We start from the raw sequence: 26,202 nt of genomic DNA, 5'->3' as shown, positions 1-26,202 counted from the left end.
TACTACAACAAACAATTTTTTTTGTTAACATCTTTATGAAGAATCCTAACCCTGTATTAAAATGAAAGCAAGTGTTCCAATAATAATTTATTAATATTTCGTCTAAAAATCTATGCCAACAAATATATATGTGGGGAGAGGGGTCCACTATGTAACTTTGGTTGGTCTGGAACTTGCTACATAGACCAGACTGGCCTTGAACTTACAGTGATTCTCTGCCTCTGCCTCTTGAGTGCTGAGATTAAAGGTGTGGATCACCTCACCCAGCCTACAACAAATGTATCTAACACCTAAGAAAATAAGATTTTTCAGAGTAAGTTAACGTCACACTGGATGTAAAGCACATCAAGAGCCTACTGAATTCTATCTTTAGATTTTTGGCTAAACAAACAAAAAAATTTAAATTTAATTCTGAAAGTAATAATAGAATCAGTATTTTCTGGTTTACCCCAAGGACACTGGTTTACACAGGCTAAGACCGCTACATTTCTGAGGAGAAAGGGTAATGTATTCACAAGAGGCAAACAGATTTGTTTAGTGCAAACCATTAAAATGCTAACACTTCAGTTATCACAAGACAGCTGGGATGGTGGTATATTATATACAAATTCTCACACATATTTGGGAAAAAATTCATTACACAGTACATTCAATAAGAATATTTAAGATAATTTTTGAAAGGCATATAAAGTAGTACTTATAAAGGCTTTCCCCCCTCTGAACACAATTTCTCAGTAGGAGGAAATGAAATATACCTTTGAGGAAAGGGTAACTTCACTTAAAGTAGGTGGAGTAGTGAAGTCACGATTACAGTAAAGAAGAAAAGCCACAAGGTTCATCTCAAATGAGAGGGGGGTTTGAGGAATGACAAGGGAAGAAAAAAAAGACAAGTCTAAAATCTTTAAACTATAATGTACAAAGGAGTGGAAACAAGCGGAAAAATTCAGCACTGTCTAAAGTGAGTGAGAGACAGAGACTGTGAGGCCATGGCACGCTTAGCTTGTAAAGTGAACATCGCTACTGAGTGCAGACCTTCTCTCCTTCTGGGATCCCCTAAAGTTTCTCCCGTGTGCAAATCTTTCACTTTGTGGATATACTTGGAGTTGTACAGAATATAATATGTTAATAGTCCAGGTACCATAAGTCCTGAATAGACTAATAAACCCTTCATCTATTATGTACATCAGAAATCTATTTCTTATCAATCTAAAATACAATACCATCAGCATCACAGGAATGTGGGGACTGGTTAAGGAATACACTTAGAACCCAGCACCTGCTGTATAACTTAGCACACAATGACTTTTTATGTCAACAATATAATTAATTATTCATCCTATATGTCCATGCGTTTTATGTTTCAAAACTTCAATTATGTGTCATAATGCCCTAGTAAGCTTGCAAGTAATTTGTAGAGTGTGCAAAACATTTTCTATTTATGAACACACTTGTGTGTGTGTGCGTGCATGTGTGTGTCACAGAACATAGTTTTAGGCCCCCAGCAACCCTAACACAAATGTGTGTGGACTAGTTTGTTGGGTTTAGATCTAAATAATGTAAGCAATACTGATATTAAACAAAACAAAAATATACAATGAAGTCTACCACTATCAATTCTCTAAGTAATTCATTCATACACAGGCCTGTTTGAGGACTTACAATTTATGAGGAAAATGTGAAGAAACTCAGAGGCACTACAGAGGCACATCACTGACAAAGTTTAGAATCTAACTGCAATTTTCAAACTGTTAACCTTATGCCTGCAGAGAGAATAGGTTGTAGTCCAGAAATTACTAAAGGAAACATAGAAAGCTGAGCTAAGGCATTAACCTACAGAGAGACAACCTATGCTGCTGCTACCCACAACTGCAGACATAGCACCTTATTTTAGTAAGATTCTCCTGTGAAGAAGCAATGGTTCCCTTAAAGCAATCTAAAGCCATCAGTGACACTACCTGTGTATTTTCATGAGGTGTAAAATTGCATACATCAAATACTCCCTATAGAACTTTTCAAATTTTTTACTGTTCTTGCTTAATACACTGTCATTTTTCTTTCCTTTTCTACCTTTTCCAACATACTAGCTGACCTCAGTAAGGATGAACAGAGAAGTCAAAGTTGGATTTGTTTTAGAGTGAGGAGAAAATAATGCATGATCATAAAAGGCCCGAGAATTCCAACAAGAGTGGTCAGGAGAAAAATGAAGGAAAGGCTAGCACTCATAAAACAGTTTAGCTTTACGAACGCCAGGTTTGAAACATACTACTCTGGCATTTAATGTTCCAAGACATTTGAACTCATATGGCAGAAATTTACAAAGTGTTTCCTAGCAGTTGAAAATTTGCTCAAAAAACAAAGGCAAATTTTAAGGTACTCTAGAGGTGATATAATTAAAGTTCTACTTTCATTTAAAACTTAGGTGTTTATTTAAATAAAACTTTTATAGTTAATCATGTAGCTTCTTGGTTTATGCTAAAATGTGAAACTATCTTTCTTCAATGCAAATAAAGTTGAGACAAGAGCACAGAATCCTAGTGCTGTGGCAAAACGAGGGGCATAAATCATTATGGATTATCTCTACAAGTCTCAGGTGAGATCACTAAGTTTTCCCCACAAAGGGTAACAGTACATCAACGAAAATGGGGTAGGTACTGCCCTTCGCTCTCTTTCTATTTAGAGTTCACAAAGCCTAACAAAACATGCAACACACATCAGATAATATATTAATTAACAAAAGTACCAATAGCTAACAGGGCTATATTTAATTTCTTTCCAACTAAACCTTTAAGAAATTACAAACACACACAAAAAAAGAAATTACAAACACTTTAAACACAAAGAAAAGTTATACTAAGTATCGTTAGTGAAATATTCATCAAGCCAATGACTGATTCCTAAAGTACAATTCATTGTCTGTCTATATGGCTTATATCCACACACCGAATTCTAGGATGGTCACTGTAACCCAACTTTTACCTACAGCTGCTAAGAATAGTGTTCAATCTTTATTTTTTGAATTTTAATTTATGTGTATGGGTGTTTTGCCTGTATGCATGTATGTGCACCATGTACATGCCTGGTACCTGTAGAGGTCACAAGACTGAATCAGACTCCCTGGAACTGGAATAAAAGGTCATTGTATTGTAAACCTCCATACAGAGACTGGGAACTGAACTTGGGTCCTCCACCAGAACAACATGGGCTCTTAATCACTGCACTCAGTGCTCAATTGTTTGTTGTTTTTTTTTTTTAATAAGTTTATTTATTTGCTATGTATACATGACATTCTGCCTGCAGGCCAGAAGAGGGCGCCAGATATCATTACAGATGGTTGTGAGCCACCATGTGATTGCTGGGAATTGAACTCAGGACCTCTGGAAGAGCAGGCAATGCTCTTAACCACTGAGCCATATCTCCAGCCCCTCAGTGCTCAATTGTTAACCACATTTTTTGGTAAAATTTGTTAAACTAGATTGAGAAATGATAATGATGGAGAAATCTTTGTTACTTAATAGTACATAGCAAAACCTCAATCTTTACAAAAACAGTCAATGCAAATTAATACTCCCTCCCCAAGAATGTGAAATGTGTAAAATATTCTGTTTTCGGGACTGGAAAAATTGCTCAGTTGTTAAGAGCACTGATTGCTCTTTCAGAGGACCAGGACTCAACTCCCAGCACCCACATGAAGGCTCACAGCTGCCTGTAACTCCAGTTCCAGGCGACCTCACATCCTCCACCTTTGCAAGCACAAGTTTGAATGTGGTGTTCAGGGATACGTGCACACAAACACCCATACAAGTTAAATAATAATTTTTAAAAGAAATTCTGTTTTCTCTAAACTTAAAGAACCAGATCAGAATATAGCAAATTCTGCTGAGAAATTGTTCTTGCTTCCTTGATGTTTTATTTAGATTTTGTAAAATTTATTATGAAATATGGACATTCTGATTCAAGGATATTTTCAACTATAATGACCTGGAATTTGAGTAGTCCATCTCTGAAAAAGAAACACAACTTAGTAATGAACTATTATCGGGAAATCTTTGCAAAAAACATTGACCCCTCAAAGGAAATCTGTTATCCTGCTAACTCTAAATCCTACCATAAAAGTTTATATATTCAATGCTTTGGAAACATCATCAAATAAAAGTTTTTCCATGTTACTCTAAGTAGATAAAAACATTAGCTACTTCGAGTGTACTCTAGTCTATGACATACTGCTCCTATTATGTGACAGTACCATAACATTAAAGTGCGAGAGCACCAGCAGGAAGGAAGGAAGTGGGTAACCACACTCCAGTACCAACAGTTATACTTTTTCAAGTCTGCACATTTCACTGTCTTACATGACATGTCCAGCATCTAAGACCTGAGTTCTAACAACCATGTTTCTTACTATCCTACCATTCTAACCTAGCTTTCACTTGGGAAACTTAAAACAGAAACACACTATGTCTTCAATATTAGTGGACAGTGATTTGGTGATTTAGAGTGCCACCTTCTCATTATGTAGCATAACTGTTTACTGACATTTTCTTTTCTCTGGCTTTCCCTTTAAGACTTTGCTAAGTAGAATGCACCATAAAATAGAATCAAGTTGAACTTTCTCCCTTATCCAAATTATCTTGTCAGCTGCTTTCAAGCTACAAAAGCAGAATCAAACAGCCATAGAGAACACTTGTTAGGATGAGATCAGTGGGTTTGGGAAGCAATAACGAGATAATTCACCATGCAGTCTTAGCATTATGAGAGTAATTACAATATGCAAAATTTAAAACAGTGGTTTTAATTTCTGTCCCATTGTAATAGACAAGAAGTGGTAACTGTCTTTCATACACTTACCACAGTCAATACCTTAAACACAAGTTTCTAGTTCTACACACACGCGCGCGCGCGCACACACACACACACACACACACACACCCCTCTGTGCTGTGTTATTTCTTTAAAAAGATTAATTTCTTTTAAAACTTTATTTACGCCAGGCGGTGGTGGCGCACACCTTTAATCCCAGCACTTGGGAGGCAGAGGCAGGCGGATCTCTGTGAGTTCGAGACCAGCCTGGTCTACAAGAGCTAGTTCCAGGACAGGCTCCAAAAAAACCACAGAGGAACCCTGTCTCGAATATATATATATATATATTAAACTTTATTTACTTTCTGGTTGCTTTCCTGAACTTATCATGTGTGTGCTATGCACAGAGGCCAGAAAAGGGTACTGGATCCCCAGGAACTGGACTAACTGACAGCTGTGAGCTATAAATATGGACGCTGGGAACTGAACCTGGGTCCTTTGCAAAAGTATCAAGTACTCTTAACCACTGAGTAACCTCTCCAGACCTGCTGTGATATTTTTAAGTGTGAATGCTGTGTCTGAGGATATGAACTACTGGACTGGAGAGATGGCTCAGAAGTTAAGAGCACTTGCTGCTCTTCCCCAAGGTCCTGAGTTCAATTCCCAGCAACCACATGGTGGCTCAGATCAAATGTAGCACTTGCACAATTCAAAATTTAATCTCGATGGCGATTATCAATCTATACTTAACAATATTAATATATGAAGATATTTACCAATATTTCAAGAGCTATACACAAGGAATAGGAAGGATAATATAGTGTACCACTCAGTAGCAGACCATCTGCCTGGGACACAAGAAGCTCTAAATTCAGTTCCCATTGACACAGACACAAACATACACTATTATTTTCCCGACAACATTTTTCTCGGGGGTTTGTGATTAGTCTTGATTTGAACTGTTCTTCCATTTATCTATTGGCAATGATTTTCAATTTATAAAGCCTTTATTTCTAAACAGAGTCTCTATTTCAAATCCAACTATTTCTACAAAGACACCTTAAAATATCTAGAAGTGATTTTGATGTATCATGGGTCAAATAATATGTTCTGAAAAAAAGTCAAAAAACAAAACAAACAAACAAAAAATACTACTACTTTTATGTTAAAGAGAATGGTTCAACAACTAAAAGTGCTGGCTGCTCTTTGAATTAGAGGATCCAGGATCATTTCCCAGAACTCCAGTTTCAGAGCATCCAAAGCCCTCTTCTGACCTCCCATTACCAGGCATGCCCGTGTTACACAGACATACAAACAGGCAAAGCATCCACACACAAAAAATAATAGTACTACTAATAATAGTACTACTCCTTATAATTTCCTAGTGCAATTAAAGGCCAAAATTGTGCCATTATAGCAGAAAAGTAATTAGACCATAGCAAATTCACAGGGCAGAAAGATATTTCAGAAAATGAGAAATAAGGAACATTAATAAAATATTCACTGTATTTTGTTGTCATAAAAATGTATTTTCTAGTATTTTTTAAACTCTATTAAAGAATAAAATACTAAAAACAAAATTCTCAGCAATGTCAGCTTGAGCTCAGAGCTCCACTCTAAGAGTCACGTGTGTGAAACGAACACTTGGGATGTGCTCTTATTCCAGGCTACTTGGACTGGTGTATTGGACAGCTGTTCCAAACGATCTCTCAGACCTAAAGATTCTGTACTCTAAAAGATCATTTCTTTCCGAAGACTAATTAGGGTTGATTATTTGGTAAGACAGGCTTTTGAATTAGAATTTCTACCATTAACTTGCCACGCGTTTAACTATGGGCAAGTGACTCTGTGAGCTTGTCTGCACGTCTGGCAATTTAAATTTTAGATAGCTCTACTCACCCCCATGGTTAACATACTTTACTTCCTCCCCTCTGTTAAGGGTAATCTTTTATCAAAAGAAATTTCTTCTCCCACTATTAGACAGCTAGCAATACCTGAAGGCATTTCTGGCTACCAAAATGCATAAGGGCTGTAGAGATTCTGCTAAACATCCTCATCAATTATATAGGACAGTAGCCTCTGCTTTCCTGTAATTATCTGGAGTAAATGCAAAGCCTCACAAATCCTGCTCTGGTAAGTGTGTAAGAATTATTTGTAGCTAGCATACTGAAATTTAACAGGGAATATTTCAGAGACTGGGAAAACACAGGATATTATGGATAGTGTACTTACATATCTTGGTCCTACAAAAAAAAATTTTACTCCTAAAATGGTAAATACTCATAGTTGTAAACTACATTTAAGAAGTTTTTTTTTGGGGGGGGGGTTGAAAAGATGGTTCAGCAGTTAAGAGCACTGATCGCTCTTCCTGAGGACCTGGGTTTAATTTCCAGCACCCACATGGCAGGTCACAACTGTCTGTAACTTCAAGATCTGATACCCTCACACAGACATATATGCAGGTAAAACACCAATGCACATAAACAAATTTAAAAACTTTAATAAAATTTTTTAAAAAGGCCTTTTTGGGATTCTCACTAACATGGAGTGTAGAGTTCAATCTTGATGCCTAAAAGTCTGAAAGCTGCATCTTTAGATAAACTTACTAACAAGGTATTATCGTCTTCAACACTAGGTAATGCAAGCACCTAAGGGTGGCGTGGAGGATGAAGACCTTTTGTGAAGGAGGACGGTTAACAGTGATGTTAACTTACTCTTTCAAGAAACATGTACTGATCATCTACTAGAATATATCAAGCGCTATATGAGACTGAACTTAGAAGAGTTCCACTTAGAACAAATCTCACTTTTCTCTTCCAGGAAGTTTTATATTAGAAAGCTTGCAAGTTTTTCCGCTTGAGAAACCAACCATATTAACCATATTAACCAACCAACCACATTTTCATAAAGGGTAATATTTAACAATGTTTTGTTTGCTTGCTAAATAAATGCCTAGAAACTATCATTTCAAAGTTTTTAGAGTGTGAAGAAATCAACATTACCTAAAAAGAGTATATCAAAATTTCCAAGTGGGTAAACTGGGTGCTGAAACTGGGCAGCGGGGGGGGGGGGGGGGGGGGGATCATCTCAGGAGAGTGATGGATACGCCCTTCCTACTTTATGGAAATGAGGTTTGATATCCACAGCCCCACATCTGACTTGTCCTTCATCCCCCTCCTCTTTTAGGAAATTAATAATGTATATATTTGGGCAACACAAAACTAGTAACAATTTTCTATCAAATATAGATCCTTATTAAGAGTGTACCCTTTTATTGCATGGTACTCTGACCACCACTCCCACCACCACCTCTCAGTTTTCCAATACAGGTTTTTCTGTGTAGCTCTGGCTGTCCTGGAACTCACTCTGTAGGCCAAACTGGCAGAGCTCAGAGGTTTGTCTGCCTCTGCCTCCCATGTGCTGGGATACTTTTGTTCTTTCTAATAAAAGTTACAAAAAAATCCAGGCATTTTGCAAGAATTTTAAGGCCAATAATTCATTTTTTGTGGTCTGAATAAGAAGATATGTGCTGATCACTATCACCAAACACTTCTCTTGCATTGTGTCACCTCTGACCAGTCACTGTACGCACGCTCACTGTACATAGCGAAGCTGCTTCGCTTTATGTCTTAGAACAACTGACACGATAAGAGTTCAGGTTTTTGGAAGGAAGCAAAATAAGGAACTACTGCTAGCAAAAGGATAAAAACAGAAGAACCCATCAAGAACAGCATAGCCTATCTGCCTCTAACACTTCAGAAGACAATGGAGGCCTACAGGGTACAAAGAGCATCTCTGAAAACTGCCGAGGGCATGAAGCTACATGTGTCCATTTTAAACTGAGCACATTTATTATTTATTTAACTTCTTTAAAATACCTATGTTTGTTTGTTTCAGTTTTTCAAAGTACGAGTGTAGTCCTGGTTGTTCTGAAACTCACTCTGTAAGCCAGACTGGGATTAAAGATGTGTGTCACCATTGCCCACACACATTAAAGTGAGCATATTTAAATCAAAGCAAAAGCAATGGATTAGGGGAATGGGAATAAAAATTTTAAAAAAAAATCCAACTATTTATAATGAAAGTCATTTTTAGGCTCCTTTTTCTACTGAGTACTCAGACTAGGGCATTAAAGGGGAATAGCAAGAGAGAAGCTCTCTGTGTCTGTTGGCAGAGAGAGGAGGAAAGAGCTGAGAGTGTGTGCTAAGCAAAGTAAAACTAAGGAATGCGCCAGGTGCCAACTAGCACCTCAGCTCCTATGTATCTTTAGCTTAATACTCGTAATGCTAAATAACACAACACTCTTAAACTACAACACCAGTTCAAGACCAGTGGACAAATACCAAGAAGATAAAAAGCAAACTAGTTCTAGCAATAAAACAAATTTATAAATGTTGCTATTCAATTCTAGTTTAGCTTATGCAGTATTACAAAAGGTGAGTATTAAAGATAAATTTGAGGCAAAGTGGAATAATATGGTTGTGTGTCTGCTTTATGTAAGCACACCTAAGAAGCACAGATACACTACTATGTTTCTCCTATGTTAATTATTGAAAATAATATAATTCAATGATATAAGCAAGGCACAGAAAAACATCCTAAGACAACCAAAATTAGAACAGAGTAGGAATAATGTTGATATTAATAATCATAAACTCCTTGGTTTATCTTTGTTTACTGAGCTAAGAGAGGTGGAGACAGCAAGTACATAGAATTTAGAAAAAGCTCAAGAAGGGAAAAAAACATTGTATTTACACAAGGAAGACTCCTGCTACAGAACTGCAAACAGGTAGCTCGAAGCAGGCTCTACAACGTAAGAAAACCACGGGATTACTGGTAATTAGAAAATACAGTCTCCTTGACAAAGCTGAACATCAGGTAAAGTACATCCTTTAATTCTAACCTCTGCAGGTATCATGATGACTTCTTTTGTGAAACTTTAGCCACCCCTTAAGCCCAAAATCCATTCACACTTTACTTTTAAAATAGAAAAGCAGAGCTAGAGACATGGCTCCCTAGGAGAGTGCTGACATGGCTCTAGTTTACTAACCAATATTGGGGGAGTGGTGCAGAAAGAACCCGATTCCACTGGGAGTTAGGGGAAAGGTTATTGGATATCCTGTGCCATCAACCTCCCGGATACACAAGAAAAGGAAGGATCTTAGCCCAGCCTATGACTAAAGCCCACCTACCATCTGGACTTCATTCATTTACACCCTCTTTTGGGGTGTGGTAGCTGGCTTTCTATCTTCTCTTCGGCACGTCCCTTGATTCCCTCCCAATGCTGCTAGGATTCTTTTCTTGTATTTCCATCAATACTGTGACTCTAAATACAGTTTCCCTTCTGTCACAATCCATATTCTGACAAAACAGTCACTCTCATCACCGTCCCATCGTTCTTCTCCAGCTAAACTAGCACACGGATCCTCTTCATCTATCATCTATGGAACCTGAGCCTAGGTGTCCATCTTGGGGCTTTTTACAGTTTTCCCTAATCTCTTCACTGTTCTCCCCACTGTCTACCTATCACAACAGGTAGCTCATCTTTGTCACCATATCCATCTTCCCTGCTAACATTTCTCAGCAATAAGCACATTATTAAGGTGAACAGCTTTCAAATCTTTAGGTCTCAGGATCCCTCTCTAACTCTTTAATATTGCTGAGGACACAGCAATGGCTAATCCTGACTGTTATACTGGAATTTAGGACCACTTAGAAGAAAATTCTGTCAATAAAGATGGCACCAAGGGCTGAGGTCTCTGACTAAAGTGGCAGAAGCAAATGAAACACCAGCACTCATCTCTCTCAGACCACGGACAGCATGCGACCAGTGGCCCTATGCACCTTCAGGCTAAGCTGCTATCACTGTGCCTTCAACCATGAGGAAATAAGCTCAACGAGGGTAGAGGGAGCCCTCAGTGATTGTGTGTTGCTGACATGAGCATATACGTGTGCCAAGGCCCCCAACGGCACTGGTCCATGTGCAGATGTTGACACTGTGAATACTTAAACATGACTCTGCTTGAGACTGCTTCACTAAGACAGCCCCTACCAAGATTAGCTAAACTTGCCTCTTTGTTCAGCTGTATACAATAACTCCATCTCCTCCTTCAGCCATATACAAGAAACCTGCCTCTTCCTTTCAGATGTATAAAATAAACATGCTGAGTTTCCTCTTCATTCCAACTGTACTCTGTATGTCTGTCATTTTCTTCATTCCTCACAACCCCTGTATGTAACACACTAAAATGCAGGTCAAGGCAAACTTCTTTTCTTAAGTTGTTCCTTTCAGGGAGAGGCTAGAGTAACCAAACTGCTTTCTTCTGGGTGCATTACAAATACAAATATTTACCTTTCAAGATTTTGCCACACTAGGACATACAAATACATAATGCATAAATCAACAGTGTGACGTCACCAAGTGCTACATAGTATGGAAATTCTCTATAAACGCTGGGAGGAAGGGAGGGAGGGATGCCAGGAGTCCTCAGACTGCACTTTAAGATGTGGTTGTCTGTACCTAAGTCCTCATTACGACCCATGCCAGAGATGACTAGATTCTTTCCTCTAGCCTTCTGCTACCTGCAGTCCCACCTTACTTGTCTATCCCAGAAAGACACAACTCACTATTTCCATTCACTTTGCTTGCTCGTCTGTCTCAAAGGCAAAATACTTTAAATCATCTATCTAGGCTCCTTCCCTTTCCTTCTTTTCCTCAATATCATCAAAGTCTATTCATTCTTCTTTTTAAATCTAGTGGGATGCAAGAGCTTTAAAAAAAATTCTGCAGAACAACTGCCCTAAGCACCTAGGGAGTTACTACACACTAATGGTTGAAAAACAGGCCCTAATTGTTAACAGTCACAGCCAACTTCTCAGTGAATTCTAAGGATTGGGGTGGGGGCAGATTCTAAAAGCCAACATTGAAAACAATGTACTTAGAGCCTCTCTCAGGGATTGGCCTTTTATAAAGAAGGTAGTACTGTCTCAGACTCATCTCCCTAACCCAAGTCTCATCTCCCTCAAATTCTATCCTCTACCCTGAGAACTATCAGGGGAGCCTCTGATACTTTTTCAGCTTGTTTCTCCCACTTCAAGTTTCTTCAATCACCAAATTCCTCACTATGAAATTCAAGGGCCTTTAAAATGTGACCCCCATCTCACATCATTCCATACCACTGGAGTTTGTTGGGTGATGTAGTAAAATGTCTTTTGTGGTCTGAAGAGCCATAGGCCTGAGAACTACTGCCATATCTCCATAACTAAACTGGCCCATGCTTCCTTCCACACAAAAGTGTGGAATCCCTTAGCCTGCTGCCTCCTCACACTCTGCCTTATCCTCTGGGATGCTAACTCACCTCCCTCATCTCTTCCTTCCTTCCCTTATAGGAACAGAGAGCTGAAGGTTTCCTACCCTTGGCTCTCAGAGTGCCTTCCACTACACTGTCAGAAAACAATGTTTAAATGTCTGCCTGTCTCCTCCCAAACACTGACCTCACTTGAAGGCAGAGATGCTATCCTATTTATTTTCATATTCTATGGTTAGGCTAGATGAACAGACAACTGATACACAATAATGCTCACATTAGATTTTTGAAGACTGAATAGACTCAGAATGATGAAAAAGAAAACAAACCAGAACATTTGTATCAAACAAATAGTTGCACTATCAAGAGGAAAGTATCTGCGTGGTAAATGTGTGGGTGCATGTGAATGGAGGTGTAAGTATGCAGAGGGGCCAGAGTCAGTGTCTGTTGTCTCCCTCATTCTCTACCTTATTTTTTGAGCCAGGGTCTCTTACTGAACCTGCAGCTCATTGATTGGCTAGTCAACAAATACCAGTGATCTGTCTGTCCCCTTGAGCACAAAGGTCAAAGGTATGCTGCCATGCCCAGTATTTTGTACGTGGGTGTTAAAAATTCACACTCAGGTCCCTGGTTTTGCACAGTGCACTTTACTTTCCAACCCCACAAAAGGTTTTCATTCTGTAATCCTACAGATAAAAATAAGTCATATGCACAGATTAAATAATACACAGATGAACCGAAATAAAAGTGTAAATTTAAGCAGATTCAATTACCCTAATACTGGCTGTGAGGTATTCTTCAATGCTAATAGTAAGAAGACAAAGAAATATGATTCTGGGTGTGTGAGCAGAAGACAACTGAGGAAGGAGTTAGTACTAAGTACTAAAAGAGCAAACAGATAAATGTTCAGCTGGTAAACCAAACAGGATGTTTGCACATTTCTATTCAAGTTTGTGATTAAATCTCAGAAGGAAAAGCTAAAATAACTGAGGTGAGGTATGGTCAGGTGAAAGGACAGCTAATTAAAAAACATAAACCTTTTAGTGCTACTCCCATGCAGAAACAAACACTATTATTTTAAAAATATATCAAGGCCTTGGATCTGTCCCAAAAAATAACAATCAGGAAACAGATACCAAAAAAGAATAAGTGATGTCAAGAGACAAGGGACACTATCTAAATTATACTAGTCAGTGCATATAGAACAAAAACTACTTCTAACTCATGACCATTTACTTCCAATGCCTTAAAGCATGACCTATGAACATTCATATTTAGTATGAATGAAATTTCATCAAGGAAACTCATTAAGGTTCCTACCACAGAGATAAAGCCTGCAATTCATTTTCCTTAGATAAGTAACTTCTGACATGGAAATGTAGAACAATTAATAACAGTCAATTCTTTTGATATAAGGGAACATGTACAATCTGAGAAAATGTCAAAATACTCTGGTACTAAGCTTAACTATCAATTTGTAAAAATCCCATATGCACAACACAGGACAGCAAAAGTCAAATAATTTTTCAAGATTTTCTATTGCTGCCCCAAATGTCAAAATGTCTATACAAACAAATCTATGTACAAGTAATACAGCTATTTAAAATCCAACTAAAATATAGCCACTGAATTCTTTAAAGGGAAATTTTATTATAGATTAATTCCTCTATAAGAATCCAAATATTTGATCTATATCTTGCATTGTGAATATTGGTTAACTAAGGAACCATTAAACACTTTATCCCCTATGAAGATATTTATATAGGGAACCTAACTTTTACTATGCTTTGCTACATATATGTGCAAATATATATGGTTAACAGAAAGGAAAAACACCTAAAGTTATTTTATTGCTCTTCATAATACAAGATTATGAAAGAACATATGAAATTACTGTATATACTCATCTATGAAAAAAATCAAGAATATTCCAAAGTCCAAAAGAAATAAGAAATATTCTTGATTTGTTATTTGTTTTTTAACTCCACTTGGATTAGAACTAACCTATTTTAAAGGTCTTAGTACACATGTGCTAATCTGAAAAACTAAACTGTGATAACTGATGCTACAGGGGCGACTAACGCTTACCTCAAGGGAACCTACTGCAGATAAAGTCCCGTCACTTGCACAGTCCTTTCAGCTGCCTGCCAGTTGTCTCTGTGGAAGGGAAAGCCTGATGAGTGAGAACCCTATGCCACACTCCTGTGGAGTGCAGGGTGCCTGTACAACTGGCACAGAACTGCCTACCTACAGGTTCCTAGATGCTCTCAATAACAAACAGCTAAAAAGATGCCACCCTTGAGTTTCTCTCTCCATTGAATAAGGAAGCCAAATGCAGTAAGAATTCCTGGGTGTTAACAACCTACTGACAGAAAAAGGCTACAAGAATCAAGTATAAATGATTTACATTGACAGGAAAATCACAAATGTATACATGCCACATACATACACACATAAATTGGTTTAAATAGACAGAATTCTATTCCTGAGAGAAAGGCTACACCCACAAAAAGTCATTCTATCAAAACATGAATGCTAAACCCAACCACATTCGTGTCAACCATTTTTAGAAGACGCCATCAAGTGTTTCATGCACAGAAAAGGCCATACCATGGACCTACGTGTTCACTTAGAGATACCACATCAGTAAACAGATGCTAGAAAAGGGGATTTGTCACATTTCTTAAAAATATACAAAATGAAACCCATCGGCTTGATTCCACAAGAATTCTATGTAGATATATTTTTATAACTAGGAAAGCACACAAACCCTTATAAAGATCAACCTAAAATGAGAAATAGTAAAAATTTAAAAACTATGAACTGCAGCATATTTCAAAACCCACCTTCACCATATAAAACCACGAATGGCTGGTTTTCCATTGACAACATCTTTGTATTATTTATGAGCAAATTAAGCTACAGAACTGAAAAACTGTATTCTTTCTAATGCCAAATACAATCTTCAATCTAAACAGCTGTGCTTCATCAAGGTCACCCCCACTCCCTACCATCACCACCCCCCAAGGGGGCGGGAAACTACATGGAAAATTGTAAAAGAAACCTTCAAAATATTAACCTTCAATACCACAGTTGTTAAGGGGGAAGGAGAGGCACACATTTAAAAAACGATTCCAGCTTTTACTTTCCCAGTGCCACATTTAAAATAAAATCACTTACCTCTGATTCTTTGTCACTTAAAGATCCTAAGCTTCCAAAGCTGTGATTAGAACTTTCATTATTTGTTGAGGCCTGTGAAAGATTTTTAAAGGTGAAAATTAGGAGTTACATTAAAGAAACATATTACAAGGTATAAAACCAATCTTTCTTTATATATATGAAAATTAAGTATGATTTCTTTAAGGAAGTCATGCAAGGTAAATACAACAAATACCATATTCTCAACGCTACAAATTGTTTGGAATGATTTGCCAAGCTACCAAAACTCTGTTGTTTCAGGGGCTATCTTGTATTGGTGTGTTTTTTTGTTTTTTTTTTTTTTTACAATATCAATTCAAAAGCAAAGAATTGGGCCATGGGTGGCAAAATTTCTGACCATCTGTAAAACCTCATGAAGACACACACAAAACTAAACAGTTATTAAAAATCTGCAGACACAAACAATAAAGCCAACTGACAGGAAATTCCACAGATTCTCCCCAAAACAGCAGGTGCGGACAAAGCACAAACAACTACAAGGGCTGCATGGAAAACAGCAAAAGGAGAAAGGCTGTCTACAGAATGAAAACAGGGACCATCAAACACCAAAAACCCATTCTTTAAGTCAGCAGACAAATTAAGGACAGAAGCTGTAGCCTGGAGACTTTTGCCCTTTGAAATAGTCTTTAAGTACAAGGAGTCCATCCATAACTAAAAAAGGTTGAGACAGTCATCTTAAATGAATCCTGAAAAGACCTGTTCATAAAAGGGAAGAAAGTAAAAGGAGTGCATATTATTCTGTGAGGAATTAAAAGGAGCACAATAGGTACAATAGCAATAGAGGAAAGAAATATCTAGATAAAAGGCCAGAAAAGGGTAGGGGAAAGATGTCTCATTGTTAAAAGTGCTTGTTGTGCAAGCATGAGGACCTGAGATCAATCCAGAAGCAGAAGCAGCATTCACCTGTGATCTCAACCCCACTGAGGCAGTAAAAGAACATCCCTGGGGCTTGTTAGCCAACCAATCTAGCCAAAGGAAGAAACTCCAAGTTCAGTGAGAGACGGGGGGTCTCAAAAATGTGGGGGACTGGAGAGACGACTCAGCTGATAAAGCACTGGGTGCTCATCCAGAAGACCAGGTTTAATTCCTGGGACCCATACAGCAGCTCATAACCATCAGTAACTCCAGTTCTGGAGGATGTGACTCATTCTTCTGGTCTTTGCAGGGACCAGGCATGCAAGTGATGAGCAGACATACTTGCAGGCAAAACACCCAAACACATAATATTAAAAATAAGTTTCTAAAAAAGATTTATTTTTTATGTGCGTTGGTGTTTTGTCTGCATGTATGTCTGTGTGAGGATGTCAGGTGCCCAGAACTAGAGTTACAGACAGTTGTGAGCTGCCATGTGGGTGCTGGAAATCAAACCCAGGTCATCTGCAAAAGCAGCAGTGCTCTTAACCCCTGAGCAATCTCTCCAGCCAATAAATATGTTTTCCCCCTGAGACAGGGTTTCTCTGTAGTTTTGGAGCCTATCTTGGAACTAGCTTTTGTAGACCAGACTGGCCTCAAACGATGAGCCTCCTGAGTGCTGGGATTAAAGGCATACACCACCATCACCTGGCAAAATAAATAAAAATAAATAAAAACAAAAATTTTATAAATTGTGTAGTGATGGAAGAAGACATCAGCATTGATCTCTGGCCTCCAAAAACATATGCACCCCAACACACGTGTTAATACATACAAATTTCTGAAGGCACAGCCTAGAAATTTCAGGAAGAAAGGAAAATGCCTCAGTTTTGAAGTGAATCCAAAACCAACAGCAGAGGGAACTCTGTGGAAAAGTCATGCTGATTCTCAGAAAGCAAACAAGATGGGTCAATCTTATGAAGTTACTACAAGAAAAACAAAAGTGTAAAAGGAGCCCAAATTTACAAAAGTGCCAGAAATACCCACAAAATAGGTGAAAACTATAACTTACTATTTCAAAATGAGGTATGGCATTACAAAGAGCTTATAATAAGAAAGACCACTACAATCAGATTTTAAACATGAAAGGTAGCAGAACTCAGGAAAGCTTCAGAAATAGTGTCAGTAAGGAACAAGCAATAAACACAACAGAGAAGGCTTAAAGGCTACAAGGACATTTTGTAATCACAAGGACTACAATAAAAGACTTTTATTTATTAGATTTATTTGGCGCGTGTGCACGAGTGTGTGTGTGTGTGTGTGTGTGTGTGTGTGTGTGTGTGTGTGTGTGTGTGTACTGTGTGGAGGTCAAGGACAACTTGCAAGAGTCAATTCTCTCTGCCCTTCACGTGCATTCCAGGAAATGAACTCAGGCTCTTGGGTGTGGTAAAGAGCGCCTTTACCCACTGAAGCATCCATCTCATGGGCTAAATACAAAGAATTCGAGAGAAGGCAATTAGGGAAGCTACAAAGAATTAACAGAGAGAAGAAATTAAAGACTGCTAAAAGGAGAAAATAATAAAAATTATAATTTAAGGAATATTTCCTGCAAATATTTTAATTTATGACTGGGAAATAACACATGCCTATGAATATCAACTCAGAAGAATAAAGTGAAGTTTTCCAAAGGTCTATGCAAGAAATAAACATTTAAGGAAAGCAACTGTGGACATAACATTTTAAATCAGTAAAAGGGATTTTCAAGACAGCAACTGCTATCTGAATACAATCAGGAACCACTGCTCAGACAACCACAATGAAGAGCTGAACCTCTCAGCACTGAAAGGAAGCAACAGAGTATTGTTTGCTTAATGACAAGGACCAAATAAACAATTTGGGGATATTCTAATTATACCATTTGCATTGTCCTTCAAGAGCCACAAATCTCAGTATACTAGACAGATATTCAAATAAAAATAATATAATTCTGAATTTGAATTGGACACAAGAACTACACCAGAGCAACTACAAATTGGGTAAAAATCTTCAGTTTCACTGGTTAGGAAAAATGGTTTCTGGATAGCACAGCAGCCATGAAGAATGAAGAAATATGTAGAAAATAAAGAACCACAAAGAAAAACTAACTTTTGCACAGCAATTCTGTGCTCGTCTCTAGCTGACCTGATCTGTGTTAAGATCAACTCTAAGCAATTCAGAGAAGTCTGCAAACCCTGAGAAGCAATGTGGTGATTGGGCACCCTGTGGCAACACAGTTATGCTGTCCTGATAAGTTAAGTAGCTGCTGTAAAAACGATTTCCAAAAAAGCCAACACTCTCGAGAACACACCACCCAGTCATTTTGTCAGAGATAATGGAATCAATAAGTAAAATACCTCAAAGTAGCTACAGACATGCTCAAATGACACGTTACATACGCTTGTAAGAAATGAACAAGCCGGAATTTTCATCAGAAGAATAAAACTAGAGAAGAGACAGACTGGACTCCAGAACTCGAAAGTTCCACTCTTCATGAGCACCTCACTCACTGCATAGACAAAACAGCAGAGTGCAGGGGCAGAGCTATCCAAACTAGGTAACAGGCAGGCATTAAAGTAGTGTCCTCTGGGCACCAGAAAGCAATCCAACTTACATGCAAGTAGTCACAAGAGAGACAAAGGAGAAAGGGAGGGAGGGAGAGAGAGAGAGAGAGAGAGAGAGAGAGAGAGAGAGAGAGAGAGAGAGAGAGAGAGAGCGAGAGCGCCCCCAAACTTGGTGAAGACATAAACTTACAGGCTCACAAATTCTCCCACAAGATAAGAACAAGAAAAATCACACCTAGGTACATCAAAGTAGAATATCTGAGAGCTAGAGAGGTGACTCAGTCGGTAAAGGAGCTGGTCACTGAGCCTGACAACCTGACCTTGATCCTCTGACCCGCACCTCCCCCCACACACACACAAAATTAAAATTTTTCAAAAATAAGCCAGCTGATGATGGCCTTTAATCCCAGCACTTGAGAAGTGGAGGTGAACTCAGTGAGTTCAAGTTCAGCCTGGTCTACAGAGCAAGGTCCAGAACAGTCAGAGCTGTTAACAGAAAAACCCAGTCTTGAAAAACAAACAAAAACAAAACAAAAAAGAATTTTTTTCAAAAACAGAATCAGTAACAGTTCGAGGCCAGCCTGGTCTACAAGAGCTAGTTCCGGGACAGGCACCAAAGCTACAGAGAAACCCTGCCTCAAACCCCCCCACCCACCCAAAAAAAAACCAAAAAACTTACTTTCCATTTTTGGCATGTAAAATATTACTAATTTTGGAATGATTATATCCGGTGACTTGACCAAGTGTATCCTCATAATCTAAGAATAATCTTTATTCCCATATCAGAGGTGGTAACATAGTAAGCGGTGCGAGCAAATATAATGAAACGTTCCCTACAGACGGGGAGCGCTACTATTGAGCTCTGCCATTAATTTTAAAGGCCCCATCACTACTATATGGATGATGATGGTATAATTATAGTTACAATCTTGCCCTGACCTCTTATCTTACGCTTGGATTACATATATAAGTCACATCATCTTGTTCTAGGTATTCCTATTTAAGGTCAATTATTTCAATGTTAACAGTCTTAGTACAGATTCCTTGGATAGTAAAACCAGCAATTTCTCAATAAATATCATTTATTCTTAACTTTACCTGCTGGGTCAGAATTAAGATGTACTTTCCCATAGTGCCCTGTGTCATGAAGGGATTTACTTAATACTTTTGTTCTTTGATTTTAAAACTTAGACTGAAGCTAGATTTTAAAAATATTTTATCAAATAACCATAAAACCTGCTATTAAATAGAAGTAATCTGCAAATTCTATATACAAAATAAACAAAATAGTATGCTAACTTAAGTAAATTATTGTTTTACAATTAATCTTATAAAAATATTTTTTGTTTAACTATGTTCATAGAAGCATTGTTTGTCATAGCCAGAACCTGGAAACAACCTAAATGTCCCTCAATCGAAGAATGGATAAAGAATATGTGATGATACATTCACACAATGGAGTACTACACAGTGGGAAAAAATTGACATCTTGAAATTTGTGGGCAAATGGTTGGATCTAGAAAACATCATATTAAGTGAGGTAACCCAGACCCAGAAAGACAAATATCATAAGTACTCAATCAGAAGTCCTTTTAGACATAAAGCAAAGAAAAACCAGCCTAGAATCCCACAGAATCTGGACAACAATGAGGACCCTAAGAGAGACATACATGGATCTAATCTACATGAGAAGTAGAAAAAAAAAACAAGATCTCCTGAGTAAATTGGGAGCATGGGGACCATGGGGAGAGTTTAGAAGGGGAGGGGAGAGGAAGGGGAGAGTGAAGAAAAATATATAGCTCAATAAAAACAAAGAAAAAATTTAAAAAAAAGAAAGTATATTTTTGTTAAGCTGTTATTAAAAAAAGTATTTTTCCTAATCCCAATGTAACTCACTTCTGTAAGAGACTATTTAGTCACTTACTTATTTAATTTTTACTTAATGCAAACACATTTACAGGCAAAACGCAGTATTTCAATACATGAGAGTCAAATCAGGGTAACTGTTACTTCCAATTCTGATCACCTGCGGCAGCTCCCTTCTCACAGTTCCATACAAAGTAAGAAACAGATGGCACAAATCAGAGTCACTCTCGCGGTTCTGTAAGCTATCAGAACCTGTTCAACCCGCTCTTCCCAGTTTCCCATTATCTACTCTTCCCTCTCCCCTTCCTTACTCTTGGTAATTCTATTTTGAGATCAATTCTTAATTCCACACAGCACAAAAGACATGCAATACTTGTTCCTCTGTAGCTGGCTTATTTCACCTACCAATGTCCTCTAGAGTCTTTCCAGTTTTGGCACAAATGGCAAATGTTTATCCTTTAAAATGTCTATTTATTGAGCAGGGCAGTGGTGGCGCAAGCCTTTAGTCCCAGCACTCGGGAGGCAGAGGCAGGCGGATCTCCTTGAGTTCGAGACCAGCCTGGTCTATAAGAGCTAGTTCCAGACAGGCTCCAAAGCAACAGAGAAACCCTGTCTCTAAAAACTAACAAGTCTATTTTTACTTTTGTGTATATGTTTGTGCCAGCTTGTCGTAAGTGCACAAAAGTCTCCAGAAAAAAGCATCAGATTCTCTATAACTAGAAATACAGGCGTTGTGACACTATGTGAGTGCTGGGAACCCGACCCAGGTCCTCTGGAAGAGTAGCCAATACTCTTAACCACTGAGCTATTAACAGTTCTGATAAAACTTAATTTTTTTGAGATTTTATTTATTCTCATTTTATGTTTCTGAACGTATGTCTGTGTACCGTGCGTGTCGTTCCCATGGAGGCCGGAAGATGGTGTCAGATCTTCTAGAACTAGAGTTACACATGGTTATGAGCTGCCATGCAGATGCTTGGAATTGAACCTGGGTCCTCTAGAAGAGAAGCTAAGGTTCTTAAACACTGAGCCATCTTGCTTGCCCTGAAATTTCATTTTTATCACTGAAAAATATCCCCCCTCTCTCCCTCTGTGTGTGTGAGAGAGATTTTCTTTATCAATGCATATCTTAATTCCTACAGCACTGATTGGTGTTATAATAAGCATCAGCATTCAGATATCTCTTTGATATACTAATTTCATTTCCTTTGAGTATATTCTAGAAGCAAGACAGCTAGTCCACCCTGTACACTTATGGTTGTTTTTAAAGGTATCTTCTATCTCCGATGGTTCTCCACAACGGCCACCCTAATTTAAAGGTATCTTCTATCTCCGATGGTTCTCCACAACGGCCACCCTAATTTAAAGGTATCTTCTATCTCCGATGGTTCTCCACAACGGCCACCCTAATTTAAAGGTATCTTCTATCTCCGATGGTTCTCCACAACGGCCACCCTAATTTAAAGGTATCTTCTATCTCCGATGGTTCTCCACAACGGCCACCCTAATTTAAAGGTATCTTCTATCTCCGATGGTTCTCCACAATGGCCACCCTAATTTAAAGGTATCTTCTATCTCCAATGGTTCTCCACAATGGCCACCCTAATTTGCATTCCCACAGGCAGTGACTCAGGGTGAGATGAAGAAACCCCATCACAGTTCTGATTCGCACTTCATGACAGCTAAAGCTTTCACTGGTAATCTTATCAAGACTTTAAAGAACAATACTTAAACTAGCAGATAAATTTTTTAAAACTGAGACTACTAGATTTAAAAAATTAACTTCCTCATTTAAATGACTTCACATTTTAAGTCTTCATGTAATAGGTGTAAAGAGAGATCAGCTTCCAAAATTGTCCTCTGGCCTCGCCACACACATGCACTGCACACATTCACACTTAAGATTTAAAAAGTAGATATTTATTAAGTCCCTATGCATGTAGTAAGCATAAATTAGGCCATAGAAATATTAAGGATCATCACCCTACCTGGATCATCAAACTATAACCAACCACCTATTTGAACAAAGTTTCACTGGAATATAATCAGTCACAAACACTGGGTGGCATTTGGGTCTATGGCTCCTTGAGTGCCATAATGGCAGAGCTAAAAAAAGCATTTCTGGCAGAACTCATATGACTACATATATTCACGACTTAACCCTGTACAGAAAGTTATCAAAATGCTTCTACACGGGCCGTATGAAAATTCAAGGTTTGTGTGTTGGGGGGTGGTGGTGGTGAAAGAATTAAATGCAATGCTGTACTTCACCAATAGATGCCCCCATCTAACCATGCTTATCTAATATAAAAAGTCCTTGCTTCCCTAAAAAGCAGTTTCAATTTTGAATTCAAAACTAAGTCTTACACAATTAACACTTCCTGCCTCAGGTACTCAACCTCCATTCTGATTTTAGGTTAGTCAAGTATCAAAGGTTCCTTTGTTTCATGCTGTCTTGTATTTCTGGTGGGACTATAAATTAACCTGCCTACATACTACAGACATTCTAAAGAAGTTCCTGACCCATGCCTATGATTAAAAATAAGAGAGAAAACACAAAAGCAACATGAAACTCAGCAACTCTTTCCCCTAGAGCAGCGGTTCTCATTCTTCCTAATGCTGCAAACCTTTAAAACAGTTCCTCGTGTTGTGATGACCACCAACCATAATAAAATAATTTTCATTGCTACTGTTGTAAATCGTAAACATTTGAGACAGGAGCAATCCACAGTTGAGAAGGACTGCTCTAGAGCTTGGGATCTCAGAGTGGCATAAGCACAGGGAAGAGGTAAAAGGTGTTACTCATGGGCTGGGGTCCCTGACAAACACCACAATCAGAAGGGAAACAGTTCCTGCGGTTAAGATGGCCTTCTGCTATCTCCTCAGCCCCTGAATCAGCCTGTTAGTTTCTTCCCATCCTTGAGATAGCTAAAAATCTGGTTTCTTTTTCTGTAAATAAAAATCAATATTGGTATAAAATGTAAACCACTTCAAAATGGTTTAGCAAAAAATCTGGACTGGACAAAAGAAGAAAATGAAATCATCAATTCAGACAAGATGACTTGTCCAACTTAGCATTTAACCAGGTATTTTGACAAGCACTAGCTCTCAACAAGACTGTCAAGTGGACTAGGCTTTGGTTCCAATCCAATTTCAATCAGCATTGGCATTATTCTGTTCTTAGCTCTGCTAGCTGCCAAATATCCATCTATTATTGTGCTCCTAGCTCTGTTAGTTTTCCATTAATTCTAAACAATAAATTCAGGCACTTAGATTTCAGTCTGAACCTATGAATATAAGAAAAAAACCCAGTATATGTTCCCATTTCCTTAGACATTTTCAGTTCATTGACAGATTACTTCAAAATACCCATCAATTTCTGGGCATTGGTAATGCACACCTTTAGTCCCAGCACTCGGGAGGCAGAGGCAGGCTGACCTCTGTGAGTTCAAGGCCAGCCTGCTATACAAGGCTAGTTCCAAGACAGACAGAGCTACACAGAAAAAGATGGCCTCAATGCCGCCCCCCCCACACACACACAAAAGAAGAAAGGATATCCATTAGACTAATAGATTCAGTTAAAACGTCTCATATTTTAAAAGAATGTTTTGAAATATAGGTTTAATTTACAAAACATTCTAACAAGCCTATTAACTCCTATGAACTAGGCTCAATGATAACTGTGTAAACCAATACCTACATACATGTTAATAGCTACACCTATTCTGCTCTGGCTATTATTAAATGGCTATTAAAAGACAGCTGAGACAAAGATGGGCAGTGGGGTGCACACCTTAAAATTCCAGCACTTGGGAGGCAGAAACAGGCAGATCTCTGTGAGTTTGAGGATCAGTCTGGTCTACAGAGCTAGTTCCAGGACAGGCTCAAAGCTACAGAGAAACCCTGTCTTGAAAAAACTACAAAAACAAAACAATACAAAAGATATCTGAGACAGGTATTTATAATTCTGCCTGCAAACCAAGAACATTAAATAAAACCTGACACATAATGAGAACTTTAAAATATATACTGATATGCTAGGCAGACAGCTTAAATATAGAGAACTTGCCTAACACACACAAGACTCTGGCTTCCTTACACGCAAACACATATGCAGATGTAGAAAACTTGCCTACCATGTACAAGACCCTGGTTTACCTACACACAAACACATATGAAACAGATGGCTTGTTTTTATTCTCACCTGATATCATCAGCTTAGAGGTAAAGAATATTATTAGTAAATCAAACAGTGGCTGTATTTTTGTTTCCAGAAACCTTGCTAGCTCTGGCTACCAGTAATACAAAAACAAGTTTAGAAGGCTTCCCTAATACTTTTTAGAATAAATGCAAGTCTCTAAACAAATCTTCAGTTGGGCATACAGCTCAGTGGCACAGTATTTGTCTAGCATGTATAAGGCCCTAGCTTTAATATTTAGTACAAGTAAAAGTAAATAAAAACACAAAACAAAACTGCCAGGCAGTGGTAGAACACGCCTTTAATCAACCAACACTCAGGAGGCAGAGGCAGGAGGATCTCTGTAAGTTCGAGACCAGCCTGGTCTACAAGAGCAAGTTCCAGCACAGGCTCCAAAGTTACAGAAAAATCCTGTCTCGGACCACCCACAACCTACATTAGAATCAGGCATACCATTTTAATTTCTATTTTTTTAAGTTAAGAAAAATTACTTCTATTGTTTTCTATGCAGGTATGTTCTGCCTGCATGTATGTCTGTGCATCACTTGCATGCCTGCCCATAGAAGACAGAAGAGGACTTTAGAGTCCCTAGGATCGAAGTTATAGACTTATGAGCTGCAACAGGGGTGCTGGGAATCAAACCCAGGTCCCCTGGAGAGCAGGCTCTACTTAACCACTGAGCCATCTCTGGCCCTGCTTCGAACTCTTTAAATTATTTCATCCCACAAATTTAGATATGCAAGTGTTTTGGTCCTTGGCATATTAGCAGTCTAGTAGAAAATAAATAACCAGATGTGATCCAATCAAGTATTTTCGGGGACCTCTAGGCTTCAGGAAGGCCCACCTAAGTTCCACTTGGATAATCAAACAGAAACAGTCTCAAGATTCTGCTTCATCTCAAATAGTGGTCTGATGGCAGAAGGGATCAAGGACATGAGAAATAAGGTCAGCTACACAGTCAAAAGAAAAGATAGGAGCCAGGCGGTGGTGGCGCACGCCTTTAATCCCAGCACTTGGGAGGCAGAGGCAGGCGGATCTCTGTGAGTTCGAGACCAGCCTGGTCTACAAGAGCTAGTTCCAGGACAGGCTCCAAAAACCACAGAGAAACCCTGTCTCGGAAAAAAAAAAAAAAGATAGGAAAAAATTGCTTGTTGGAAGAAATCAGTTTGTTAGACTACAGAAAAGTACAAATGTGAAAAAAAATGGAGAGGAGAAGAACAGAATTGGGCTAAAAGGCAGGAATCAAACAGAGATTAATAATACTAAATAAACTCGAAAACTATGTGAAACCATTTAAAAATTTCTAGCCATAAATAAAGGACATTGAGCCTATAATTAGAGAAGCTAAATAAGAAGGAGAATC

The 26,202-nt window shown here is 38.3% G+C and overlaps 1 protein-coding gene across 2 annotated transcripts in view; it reads right to left on the bottom strand.

Moving 5' to 3' along the window:
* Positions 1–26,202, bottom strand: part of Tlk1 (tousled like kinase 1) — a 102,140-nt gene that overhangs the window by 41,950 nt on the left and 33,988 nt on the right. For both annotated transcript variants that reach the window (XM_075984931.1, XM_075984932.1), the window contains exon 3: positions 15,285–15,356. In XM_075984931.1, coding sequence (XP_075841046.1) covers positions 15,285–15,356 — 72 coding nt within the window. The remainder of the gene's footprint in view (positions 1–15,284; positions 15,357–26,202) is intronic.

The sequence above is a fragment of the Microtus pennsylvanicus genome, chromosome 9 (genome assembly GCF_037038515.1).
Source record: "Microtus pennsylvanicus isolate mMicPen1 chromosome 9, mMicPen1.hap1, whole genome shotgun sequence".
Taxonomy (NCBI): Eukaryota; Metazoa; Chordata; class Mammalia; order Rodentia; family Cricetidae; genus Microtus; species Microtus pennsylvanicus.
Note: the sequence above shows the minus strand (reverse complement) of the source record. Positions and strands in the feature narration are given on the sequence as shown.